The 13450-nt window shown below is 39.4% G+C and overlaps 1 protein-coding gene across 1 annotated transcript in view; it reads right to left on the reverse strand.

Annotated features, from left to right (window-relative positions):
- Positions 1 to 13450, reverse strand: part of ACOT12 (acyl-CoA thioesterase 12) — a 34096-nt gene that overhangs the window by 14745 nt on the left and 5901 nt on the right. Inside the window, exons 3-8 of the mRNA XM_050716465.1 lie at positions 12268 to 12328; positions 11180 to 11281; positions 8616 to 8760; positions 6577 to 6727; positions 1893 to 2012; positions 315 to 465 (exon numbers count right to left, since the gene is read on the reverse strand). Of these exons, the coding sequence (XP_050572422.1) occupies positions 315 to 465; positions 1893 to 2012; positions 6577 to 6727; positions 8616 to 8760; positions 11180 to 11281; positions 12268 to 12328 (730 nt within the window). The remainder of the gene's footprint in view (positions 1 to 314; positions 466 to 1892; positions 2013 to 6576; positions 6728 to 8615; positions 8761 to 11179; positions 11282 to 12267; positions 12329 to 13450) is intronic.

A 13450-nucleotide genomic window follows, 5' to 3' on the forward strand; every position in this document is an offset into this window, starting at 1 on the left:
AGATGGAGAATCTGCAACTGGTAGATTCTTCCTCCCTCTCCATCCACTAACTACAGAAGTTCAAATGATGACTACCCTCCACACTCCTCAGTTGTGGACATCTCAAGTTAATAATCATGAATTTCTCACTCAAAGACAAATATTTCATTTACAGGCTTTCTCTTCTGCAAGAAGATGCATTTCAGTGAACAGCCCAGTTAGTCTTTGCTTTTCCAGCAAGGCTATAGTAGCCAGCTGTGGGACAGGCAGTGTGCTGGGTTGGACCACACTGTTGCATGTATGCATTCATCCTCATCCTGAGGATAAAAGCTGACCTTTGTAGTAGGTTTAACTCCAGGGAAGATGAGCAGTTCTCCTTTGTCATTCACAGCATTAAAAATGAGAAACGCACTGTTAATATGCCGTGCTTGGTCCTTGATCCATTCTTCACAGTTATAAGCCTCAACGCGGACACCAACCTCTACACTGAAATATGAGTTGAGATTAATTACTGAACTACCACAAGTGATGCAGAAGCAGCCCTGAGACAAACTAAAAAGGACTGTTATGTAGCTTCCTGTGTGCAGGAAGCCTTACTCAAATACTTTCTGCAGCATACAAAATAAATTACTCGGTCTGGACAGACACATTTTAGAAATAAAACAAATGACAAATGGCATGAGTAAAAACAGAAGAAAGTGAGCTAAGTAGCAAAATATGAACACTAGTGTGCACAATGTGTGAGCACATAGCGAAAGTGAACAATACAGCATTGATGTGACGTTCAGCAGAAGCACAGCATGAAGGGGCTATCCTGGCTATACATACAGACTAGGGGATGAGAGGCTGAAGAGCAGCCCCATAGAAAGGGATCTGGGGGTTCTGGTCAACAGCAAGTTGAATGTGAGCCAGTGGTGTGCCCTGGCAGCCAAGAGGGCCAACCTTACCCTGAGGGGCATCAGGCACAGCATTGCTAGCTGGTTGAAGGGAGGGTCCTGCTCTCTTCTGTGCTGGTACAGCCTCACTTCCAGTACTGTGTGCAGTCTTGGGCACCACAATATGAGGACATAAAACTATTAAGGCTGTCTAAAGAAAGGCAACTGAGATGGAGAAGGTCTGGAAAGCAAGATGTATGAGGAGCAGCTGAGGTCCCTTGGTTTGTTCAGCCCAGAGCAGAGCAGGCTGAGGGGAGGCCTCGTGGCGGCCTGCAGCTCCCTCACGAGGGGAGCGGAGGGGCAGGCGCTGGGCTGTGCTCTCTGGGGACAGCGACAGGACCCGAGGGAACGGCATGGAGCTGGGACAGGGGAGGGTCAGGCTGGGGGTTAGGGAAAGGTTCTGCACCCAGAGGGTGGTCGGGCACTGGGACAGGCTTCCCAGGGCAGTGGTCACAGCACTGAGCTACTGGAGTTCAAGAAGCATTTGGACAGTGCTGTCAGATGTAGGGTCTGTTTTTTGGGTGGTCCTGTGTGGAGGCAGGAGGTGGACTTGATGATCTTCATGGGTCCTTTGAAACTTCTTATATTCTACGATTCTATAATCCCCTGCAAATCACTGTATTTCAGAGTGAATTTTACAGTCAGAGTTGGCAGGATTGCAATTTGTCTATGAATGATCTTTAAATTATGAAAATCAGAGAATAAATTAAACAAAAAAATAAACCAAGAGAAGCTAAAAAACAAAAACAAAACAAACAAACAAAAAAACAAGGACAAACAGACAGATTGACAGATCAATTGATATACATACACATATATAGAGATATATCCTCCAAAGCCCAGCTGCAAAATAATTCATTTAGTAAGACATATCCTACTAATAGCTAAAAAATGCAGTTAGGCTGGTGCTGGAGAAGTCAAGGAAGACAAGTATATGTGGAGCTTTACCTAGAAAGATAAGCATACAAGGAGTTTTACCTATTCTGAAATGTGTTGTTCACAATTGCATTGAAGACAAGGCGGTCACCCACGACGGACGGTCCCCAGAAGTTAAACATATTGACTGATTTCAAGATGGGATATGAACGACAAAGGCGGCTGAAAAAGAAACCTCATGAGACAGAGAGCAAAACATACAGTCACGTGAAAGAACCTCCTTTGTTAGGTTTGAAAGGGGTAATGATTAGAGCAACAAGGTTTCCACAACCTAGATCACTCACTATATTACACTAATTTATTCCATAACCCACTGAAATATAGTTAACATGTTCAGCTCCAAGAGCATATAATTCAAGCTTCAAACATAATAACACCATTTATGTCATGCTGCTTCATTTTCAACACACTTTACAAACACTGACTAATTGATTCTCACTGCTTGTTATTGCCTTCTTTTGGTGCCAGATCATGAATCCCTTACCAACAGAGTAACCACCTGCTTCACGAAGACTTTCATTAACTTCTATATTATTGTACAGGGAGTAGGATATTGCTCAGTATGTAAAAATGCCTGATCATAAACCCTTTACGCAATTAAAGAAACCTGACCAGAAAGGTTCAGCACCAGAAACAGTGTTCAAGCAAAGCAATGAGAATCTCTTCTTTTGAATATTGATACTTTTTTGCTTTTTTTGTCAGTGTTTTCTACTAGTGTTATATGAAGTAAGAATAAAAAAAAAACTACTCATAAAATTATCAAATGCATATATATGTATTTAATTAGGTCTGAGCTTGGAAACTTATTTTTGCACATACAATGGGAGAGCAAGATTTTGAATTGACCCCTCATCAATTCAGAAAACCTGTTTGCTACATTTCAAAAGATGAGGGTAGTGCATTATATAAACACATATTTACTAATTACTAATAACTTACTAATGTTTTCTTTGTCCAATTGCAGAGAATATCCACTTACATTTCTTTTCTTATTTCAGACCTGATCCAATAATGTATTCAATTACATGCAGTCAGGTTTAGCTGAGTTGTCCTACTGGGTCTCTTCAAAGTGCTTGTGAAATAGGCTGTAGCTACTCTGATAAAACTTTACTGGTGTAGTGCCAGGAGACTACCCCTTCCATAAGTATATGAGCAAAGCTGTTCTTTGGACTAGTGCAGTGGAGAAATAGAGTAGAAAGAATATTTCTGCAATATTGTGTCATCTATGGAAGGGAACTGCAACAACCTACTGCTTCTCTGACCTTCACAGGCATGCCAGAAAAAAAAGCCTGCAGCACAGATACTGCAGGGCGCAACTGGAATACTGTGTCCAGTTCTGGTTCCCGTGATTCAAAAAAGAGGCAGACAGACTGGAAAGGGTTCAAAAGAGCGCCATGAAGATGATCAAAGGGCTGGAGAACCTTCCCTTTGAGGAAAGGCTGGAGGAGCTGGGTTTTTTCACCCTGGAGAAGAGAAGGCTCAGGGAGGATTTAATGAGAGTATTCCACTATTTAAAGTCCAACTATAAAGAAGACAGAGGTTCTCTCTTCACAACGAGCCACATGGAGAAGACAAAGGAAATGGGTACAAGTTGCACTCAGAGAGGTTTTGTCTTGATAAATTAAACATTTTTTTTACAGTGAGAACAACCAATCACTGGAACAACATCCCCAAGGATGAGGTAGAATCCCCATCACTGGAGGCTTTGAAGGTGTAGTTGGACAGAATCACAGAATCATCTAGGTTGGAAGAGTCCTCCAAGATCACCCAGTCCAACCTCTGACCTAACACTAACAAGTCCTCCACTAAACCATATCACTAAGCTCTACATCTAAACGTCTCTTAAAGACCTCCAGGGATGGTGACTCAACCACTTCCCTGGGCAGTCCATTCCAATGCCTAACAACCCTTTCAGTAAAGAAGTTCTTCCTAATATCCAACCTAAACCTCCCCTGGTGCAACTTTAGCCCATTCCCCTTCATCCTACCACCAGGCACGTGGGAGAATAGATCTCCACCTTGCTACAGCCTCCTTTAAGGTACCTGTAGAGAGCGATAAGGTCGCCCCTGAGCCTCCTCTTCTCCAGGCTGAACAAGCCCAGCTCCCTCAGCCGCTCCTCGTAAGACTTGTTCTCCAGACCCCTCACCAGCTTTGTTGCCCTTCTCTGGACACGCTGCAGCACCTCCATGTCCTTCTTGTAGCGAGGGGCCCAAAGCCAAACACAGTACTCAAGGTGTGGCCTCACCAGAGCCACGTACAGGGGGACAATCACTTCCCTAGACCTGCTGGCCACACTGTTTCTTATACAAGCCAGGATGTTGTTGGCCTTCTTGGCCACCGGAGCACACTGCTGGCTCATATTCAGCCGACTGTCAACCAATACTCCCAGGTCTTCTCTGCCAGGCAGCTTTCCAACCACTCATCTCCCAGCCTGTAGCGCTGCTTGGGGTTGTTGTGCCCCAGGTGCAGGACCCAGCACTAGACAATCTCATCTAGACTCCCTTTTCCCAGAAAAGGTTGGATCTGATGACCTTTGAGGTCCCTTCCAACCTGGGCTGCTCTGTGATTCAATACAACTTCAGGATTTGTGGAAGTGGGGGGGTATAGTTTGCAACGTCTCTAGAGTGGGCAAAATTTTGGTTTCTTCAGCAGTTCTAAGTGTAATAAAGGTCCCACAGACATCTTTGTGCACCACATGAACAGAGAAAAATATGTAATAATGTCATTCATTTTTAAACTTGGAGAAAACATGCTCTATCCTCATGCACGTTTGTGTAACTCCTCAGTAAGAATTACATATGCACATCTGAGAATAGATTTTCACTGTGCAGTTTTGATACTTGAAAATACAGTTATGTAGCATTCTTGGCTTTTAGCTCAATTGCACTCTGCAAACTAATGTACCAGTATTGTTAAATGCACACAATTATCTGTTGCTAATTAATTGACTGGTACATCTTTTTAATAGACTCAGACATTCAAATGACATTGTAATTTCATTAAGAATAATTTGCTCTTCTGATTTAAAACGCGAAATGGTTATCTCATTTACAAAGTTCACAATAAAGATGCAAATACAGTATTATTGAAAATAAAGAGAAGAACTGCACAGAAATTTGCCCTAATTATTCTGTTCTTCCTGGAAAACTGTGTTCTGAATACTTTTACTGGAAGTTTAAGACATAAGAAACAACCAATCCAGTTCAAACTAATATTCAGATAGCTTTACTACTATCTGTAAGATTTTCATCTATTTTCCAGACAAAAAGGTGGGGGGAAAGAGGGTGAGTAACCTTTAAAATGCCCTTACAAATTTACTTTTCAAGGGTTGGCCCTTCTCCTCCGTTTCTGTCAGAATCTGTGGCCATAGCAACTCTTAACTGGCATCTCCAAAGGTCAGATCTAATTATGAGTGGCCTCACAAAAGGTTTGAAGTGAGACTAGCTGTTTCACAAACAAACTACAGAATCTCCATTTTCAACATTCTTCTGTCATCAACCGTTATTCTTGATTTTTTTTACACAACAAATCATGTTAGACATTCACTATTCCGAAGAAAATATTTTCCCTATTTGCTTTGCTGGTGATTCTCTTCACTTTTTAAACATAAATGTGACTCTGTAAGTCACATTTATTAAATGAAAACAGGCAAATATTTTGGGTCAGATTATGGCACAAATCTGAAACAATCCCTTTGAAGCCAATGAAATTACACAATGGGGTAAGGTCAGTGCATTCTTACATTAATAAAGCAAGTTTTTTATCCAAACACTAAAGAAAATCTGTTGCTACCAGTACAGCTACTGCCTATAAGTCAAACCTACATGAATAATGAGTGGGAAAGTCATTTAATTATTAAAGTTAAAAAAACGAAAACTAATCTAACATTCCTGCAGTGAAATAGGTCACTTGGTATGCAAGGAGAATTCAAACTGAAATTCAAGTGTTGCTTACAAAGAAGCTTTGTGTACTGTCCAAGAATAAGGAGGGAGAAAAACAACTGTTCAACTTCAGAGGAAGAGAAATTAAATGACAATAAGCCCAGGCCTTACTTAGAAGCAATACTAGGCAGTTTCACAAAAATATTTTGTACTTATTACCTGAAGATGTCAGAACACATTGAACTACTAACAATATTAGAATTCACAGGATGTGGGACACAGGGGGTCTGAAAGGCTAAGTGACTTGCAGAAGGTTATGTATACCTTCAGCGGAAGGTTATGTATACCTTCAGCGTAAGCACCAGTAAAACAGAACTTGTTTCTTCTGATTCTTACTCTGGCATGAGGATCTGCACAATAACATTTAGAAGGCTCCCTGTTTTGATCGATCAATTAATACAGGGCTTGTGTCACTTTTATCCTGACATAATGACTGCCTTTGTTTTTAAAACACCACACCAACCACAAGGAGGCTGAGTTTCTATTCCTATTTCTAATGCTGACTTTCTGCAGGGAGTTTCAGCCAAATAATATGGACTCTTTTGCCTTAGGCTCTGCATATATAACAGAGAAAACAAAACATGACTCCCACAGTGGTGTGGCATGCTGTGTGAAATGTACCACATAAATCGTTTAAAGGCCTCCTGCAATCGTAAGAAGGAAAGTCAAAAGGATTTGGGTCTGCTTTTTTCATACAATAAATCCCATTGACACCTTTAGTATTAAAATGGAAGTATACACATCTGTTTAGAAACACGTACAAAGACTTTGATGTAGAAAAGTACCTTGCTGAAATACTTGCCACTGTCTCCATCCAAGCCATGATCTGGCCACCAAAAGTGTTTCCATGATGGTTTGCATGAGGAGGCTGGACAAGCTCAATACTCTGCACGTGAGTAAGGTCAGTTGAAACTGCATCTTCCTCTTTGAAAGTATCTGAAATATGGAAGCAATATATAATGAATTATTTCAGCTGGTAACTCTGATAACCAAGAAGAAAATACTCCCAGTTACCAAAGTGTGCCATATGCTTTAGACACACTGAAAAGAAAAAAATGGAAAAAAAGGAAGATACAGGAAGGTCTCTGATCTTTTCAAGGGCAGCAAGATGATGATGATTTCCTCTGTTCTTCCACAAGACCTGAGAGGTGGGTGGTGGTGCACCCCTCAGTGCTATGACAGCACAGAGATACTTCCTTTAAAGGATCCTTCAAAAATGCTGCATCAGAAGCAGTAACTGTGAAACTCAGCTGAGAACACAGGCAGCCAACTTCCTCAGCTTGTGCTTCTGGTTATCCATGGTTGCTATGCATGACCTCTAACAGATGTTGTTACAACAGTTTATCATTTATTCAAATGCCTCTCATAGACTTTGACCATAATGTATGATGGGCACCTGTGCAAATCTGTCTAATTAAGGTTATAGTATGACGTGATCATTTCATAGCCTTTTACTTAAAAATTTTGTGATTACTAGAAAGAGTGTAGAATGCATACGCTAAGGAGAGACCATTGATCTGAAACAGTAACCACTTTCTGTTATTTGAGTGTTTCCAATTCCACTTCCAAATGCTTAGCCAAACATCTTTACTGTAATCTTTGCTTTTTCAGTTATATTTTCCAAGACTCCCTTTAGGCATGAGATGGTGTCAGTTATTTACAAAGAGCACATTCATGCTACATGCTACTTGACCTGAATTGTACTTTAGATTTTTGCCCTAATGAACTGCCTTTATGATTATATAAATGTGTGGACACATCTGACTAATTTGCACTTTGGACCTACTTAAGTTGTTGCATAAGATCCACTCAGAAGACAAACTTCACTTTCTGAACATGCTACCTAGCAGCCTCTAATGCAGTATTTTCTCCTCTCTTTCCCCTGTTTTGCTTGCTCTATCCCCTAAAACTGGTGAATCTCTGTTTACAGTGATCAGATCCTTCTAGGAAGTTTCCAGGCAAGGCAGTGGAAACTAAATTCATCAACCTTTGATTTGTCTTCCATGGTATTAAACCACTTCCTATGAGGCAGTTACCATGAGGACAAATAAGCTAAACAAGCTGTTTGCTTGCAATAGCCTCTACACAATCTTATTAAATTGTTAAGACTCTAATTTATATTTACAAGAGGTTTCATCCTTCCTCACTGAAGACATGTAATAATGACTGTTGTTCAGATACAGTTACAGCTCAGATTTTCCAGGTATCAGCAGATTTCTTAACTGTTTGTTAATAGCTTCTTATGCAGTGGAACACAGCAACTTTGGAGCACAGTGGTATTTACGAACAGAGATTTCTACCAGAAATTAAGATGAACCAGTGCCTTGGATCAGCTTTTCTAATTTGGACCCGAGGAGTTTATTTTTTTTCTTTACTTGTTTTAACCACCATCTAATGAAGTTTCACCTGCTTGTTGGGAATGTTCTCACATCATGAACATAGTTCTTAGTGCTTTCTTGCAAAGACAGCCATAATCCCGAATGAGTTTCATCCTTCTGTCTACATTATAACTGATGTTATAGGACTTCATTACTGTATTGCAAAGATCTGCATTAACTGTTAAATCTCAGATGTATAAGCAACAAGAAGATCTGCATTTCATGTCTATTTAACATGTGCTTAGCATTCAATCCTGCATTTTAGATTTAGAATTTGTCAAAGACAAATAAATGCTACTCTATTAGTACAACTGTCCTAGGCAGACTCACAAAATCTGGTACACCCTTTTCTACCTGACACCACCACCTCATGGAACTACACTCAGCTGTTTGTACTGTTTTTTTTCTCCCTTCCTTATGTTATTTGTTCCATCTTCTGTAATGACCACAGTAATCACCTTCCTTATTACTCTCCTGCATTAGGTTCTGAAAGACCTGTTCATAGCCCAGTCGGATTCTTCTTCTCTCAGTAGCCAGGGTGTGCTCCACATGGTCTTCTGTAGACAGAAGCTGTACAGGTTCTAATTCAATCTATGAAAATGGCAAGAAAAAAAAAAAAAAGAAGTTCTTAATTCCACAGTCATACCATGCACTTTGAACTTAAAACGGCATCAGCATTTTCTATAATCTTTTGCTATCAACTGTCCAAGAAAACAAGTGTCATTAATACAAACAAGCGCAGAGTTCAAGAGATTCTGCATTATCCTTTCAGAGTCATTCGTTAAAGCTCATAGACAACAGGCTTTTAGCTTTTTAATACAAAGATTCATGAGAGCACATACAGTTTAAGACAGTCCTCATTTAAAAAACAACAGCAACAACAAAGAAAACAACAACAAAAAATCTATACTCAAACAAGAACATTTGAGTACAGAATTTTCTTTTTAGAAAAGCAATCCAGTTGCACTGAGCAGTGGTGCAATACTTTTTTTTCTTATATTACTTTTTTTCTTAATACATGAAAGTGTACCCCAGAGCCCATTCTCATTCACTAATTCTCCTTCAAATAGCCTGCACTCTTACAATTCACTCCTACTCACATGGCCTATTCTATCTATCCCCAACTATCTGAAGACCTCTTTTCAAAGGACTACTGGTTTTCTGAGCTGGAGGAGAAATGCATGAACACATAGCACTTGTTGCTTCAGCCTATATACATTTCGTAGAATCACAGAACCATAGGATGGTTTGGGTTGGAAGGGACCTTAAAGATCATCTAGTATCAAGCCCCCTGCCATGGGCAGGGACACCTCCCACTAGCCCAGGTTGCCCAAAACCCCATCCAGCTTGGCCCTGAACACCTCCAGGGATGGGGCATCCACAGCTTCTCTAGGCAACCTGCTCCAGTGCCTCACCACACTCAGAGTTAAGAATTTCTTTTATTATTAAATAATTTATGCCCTAAATGCTACTTGTACTTAAATGCAAATTCTCATGTACGTCAGCTCAGGGAAAAAAATGAATCCAGTCCCATACTGGCTTCTGAAAAGTCTTACATTTAGATAAATACTGAGAGGTGCCACTGAACAGTCACTTATATGATTTACTTACAAGATCTAATTTCAGAAACCTTAAAATAATGCACAAGCACTGTAACAGAAAAAATCAACATTTTACATCCTGCTGCTATTATTTCTCAGTCTTTGAGTCTTCACTGAACACTCTTCCGGTTTACTTGCCTTATCTCTAACCCTACTCAAGAACTTCCCAGCTTTTTCCAAATGGCTTAGCTAGAAGATTAAGATGGTGAATTTATACTGTTGGTCTCTGCACAGCGTTAGCAACAATTGTTCCAAAAACTGGGTTTGAAAAAATGTTCTTAACTTCTCCAAAACTCTAATTTCCAATGGAATTAGAACTGAAACCTTAAACTCCCTCTGGGCAGTCCTGTCTTAAGCTTAGTTAATCATCACAAATTTAATCGGTAAATAATCTCCCTGGAAATTTGGGCATAAGGTGCCATGGATATGATATCAAATCAGTAATAAACAATCTTACTTTTTATTTTAGTGCTCTCAGGCTAACCAATTTAGCCATTAACCTTTCAGAGATGAGCTGAACTTTAGTTTTGGTAAAACTGACTAATTTGTTTCTTCAGCAAACTGCAATCTATCATTGCAGAAAAGGAAGGAAATGGCTGGATATATTAAATTGCTCATGTGATGACATCTCTCTGCCAATCTGCAGTGGATATTAATAAGGCAGATGCACTTTTATAATATGTTAAAAGAAACTGGAAAGTCAGATATGATTACGATACTAATAACTTGTGTTAGAAAGTAGACTGGACACAAAGGGAGTTTATTAAGAATATCTGAGGAACATATGGCCTTTCCCACACAACAATTTAGAAGAACTGTGACTGCACTGTGAAGGCCAAACAGCGCTGTGACTGGTTTCTAAACACCTCCAAGGAGCCAAACACTGGGGAGAAGAGACAACAGAGGCATGCAAACTATTTAACATAAATGCTGAAGAATTAATTTAGGTTGGAAGCTAGCTTAAAAATGCTTTCTACCTGAGTAGTGATAACTTTGGACCACCTCCTCAAAAGGGGGAGTGAAGGATGAAAAAAAAAAGGGACCCCATCCTCCCCCAAACCCTTGTATGTATATAGATCAGCTTCTGAAAAGGAGAGAGGTGGTGCAAACTCACAGGAATCTCTCTTCCAGTGCTTGCCTACTGCAATACTGCAGCCCTTATAACAGCACCAGTTCTACTACTAGTAAATATGCAAGACGAAGTGGAAACAATAAAAAAGACTAAAAAATTCCTATCAGTTGTGGACAAAAATATCTCCTTATTTTCTGGAGTTCATGCTATTTTTCTGTCATTGATCAGAATAAACAGGTATCATCATTTTCCTGTGTTTCACAATCAGAAGAGTTGTGCTATTTCACAGAAACATAGTCCCAGTAACTTCAAGCATAGAACAAAATAGAAAGAATACCTTTTTAGCACCAACTGGTTTGGCTACATATGTTGCATGCGCCACACTCACAATTTTTTCAACATTTGTCAAAACATCCTGTACTGTAACCTTGATGCCAACCTACAACGAAGGAGGTAGTGGGAGAAGGGGACAAAAAAGTAATTACATCATTGTCCATTGAGTTCAGATAAAGCAGTGCCCTGCTTATCAAATTAATCATGCCCTGTCTCTTAAACCTAAGGTAAAAGGTAAAAAGCCTAAAAAAGGTAAAAAGCCTGATCTGCTATCACTGATAGAGCTCTGAACATATAAGAACATCACGATATCCTTTGGCCTCTGAAAAGCCAATCATCTGTAAGGGTAAAATAAAAAACAGGAAAGACACTTAGATTTACTTTTATGGGTATCCATTTCCATTTACTTATGTGTGATTTGGAGTCTATGCCTGAATCTAAGATCTGTATGAACAGTGAAGTCTTTATAAACACACAGCATACAATGAAACACCTGAAGGTGAAGCACTTCATTTGACCCTCTGATGTGCACCAAATCTTTTGATTTTTGTGAACTTTAGAGCCTTCTGGAATACATTCTCTAGGATATGCACCTTTTCCATTAATACTAATATAAATACCCATAAGGTTCCATTCTTATTTCAAGTAATTGAACAATACATTATTACAATATGAAGAGTAATAACATGTGCACAACTAGCTGAGAGAAATATTTTTTTTTATCAAAAGTTTCAAAAATACTTAGAAGTCCACCTATTCAGTAGACCCCGGCTCTGATCTGAAGATTACTTAGAGGTTAACGGCTTTGGACTGGACCAACACCAACTACGCCAACCTGTCCTGTATACCTGCCAAGTATTTTAAGTCTTCAGGGTCCAGTTGCTATTTTGACACAGATTATTTAACAGGCAATATGCAATTAAAATAGTCATTATGAAACCAGAGTTTCATTAGGCAGCGCTGTTGTTTAGATTTCTGCGCTACCTCCTTCTGAAACTAGTAAGACTGGATCCTTGTTTCATTTCTCTTCTCCTCCCATCTCTCTCCTCTGTTCATTAAGCATCATTAGAAATAACAGTGATGATCTCTTACCTCCATGCTGGTTTTGAATGCTCTGTTCACCTTTGCTTTGATGGTAATAACTTGTCCAACCCTGTTAAGAAGAGTAAAATCTTCTTATGGTACGTAATCATGCAGCTTAATAAGTGCTTGGATCTCCCTCTCTAGGTATTCATAATAGCAGTGAAGAAAATCTCTGGAAGAAACTCTCATTAAGCTGTGATCAGTCTGTATCTTCCACAGTGTACCGAAAATGCACTGAAAAAGGTTTAGCACAGTCGGACTACACTCATGCTCAATAATGATTTTAGTCTCTCAGAAAACTATGTAAGCTTAATTCTAGGCATTCCTTTTCCTTGCTATCTCTATGACATCAAGTATGCTCCAGGATCCTAGTCCTCCAAGAAATTATGGCCTAGATTCTGCTTTTGCTCAAACGCACATCATGTGCATTCTCCAGTATACACATACATACACATTAAGGAATACTCCCAGTTTCTGCTCTATTCCCCAGTGTTCTCTGAAGTTTTTGTAGGATGGGGAAAGAGTTTACTTCCCACATTCTGGCCAAGAGCAGGGATGTAACATACCCCTTCTGTCCGAGCAGCATACTGCTGAACAGCTACTACTCTTTCCCATTTACTTACATAGAATACCTAAACAGAATATTATATTAATTTATATATAAATAATACATGTATTATATTTATACATATTTATATATTTATTTACTTATATTTATTTATATACATAAAATTAACTGACTGTGAAAATACTTTCCTTACAGAATTTCTAAAACGCTTCTTAAATACTGATAACAAGTATATTTTTTTATCAGGCAATGCTAAAATAGTGGAAAGAAGGCAGTTTCCTCCAGAGTTGTCTTACTGAGCAAAACAGCAAAAGGACATGAGGCAAAGATATGGTAAGTGAGAACCACAGCCGGAGTAACTGGGCATGAGACTACTGACTTCAGGGAAATTAGGCTGACTTAAAACTGCTAAGGATCAGTCCCAGAGCAGGCAAAGTACAGTAAGCTACATCCATGACTATCAGACATAACTTGGACTACTTGACTATCTATGAAACAGACATCTACAGCTAAGCATTGGGCACAGCATGACCCCAGTTTATTAAGAAAAAAAAATCTTTATCATTTCTTCCTAATTTAATGGATAGGGTTTTTATGTACAAAGGTAAGGCTTTTGTTAAACTG

This window comes from Cygnus atratus, chromosome Z, assembly GCF_013377495.2.
Source record: "Cygnus atratus isolate AKBS03 ecotype Queensland, Australia chromosome Z, CAtr_DNAZoo_HiC_assembly, whole genome shotgun sequence".
Classification (NCBI taxonomy): Eukaryota; Metazoa; Chordata; class Aves; order Anseriformes; family Anatidae; genus Cygnus; species Cygnus atratus.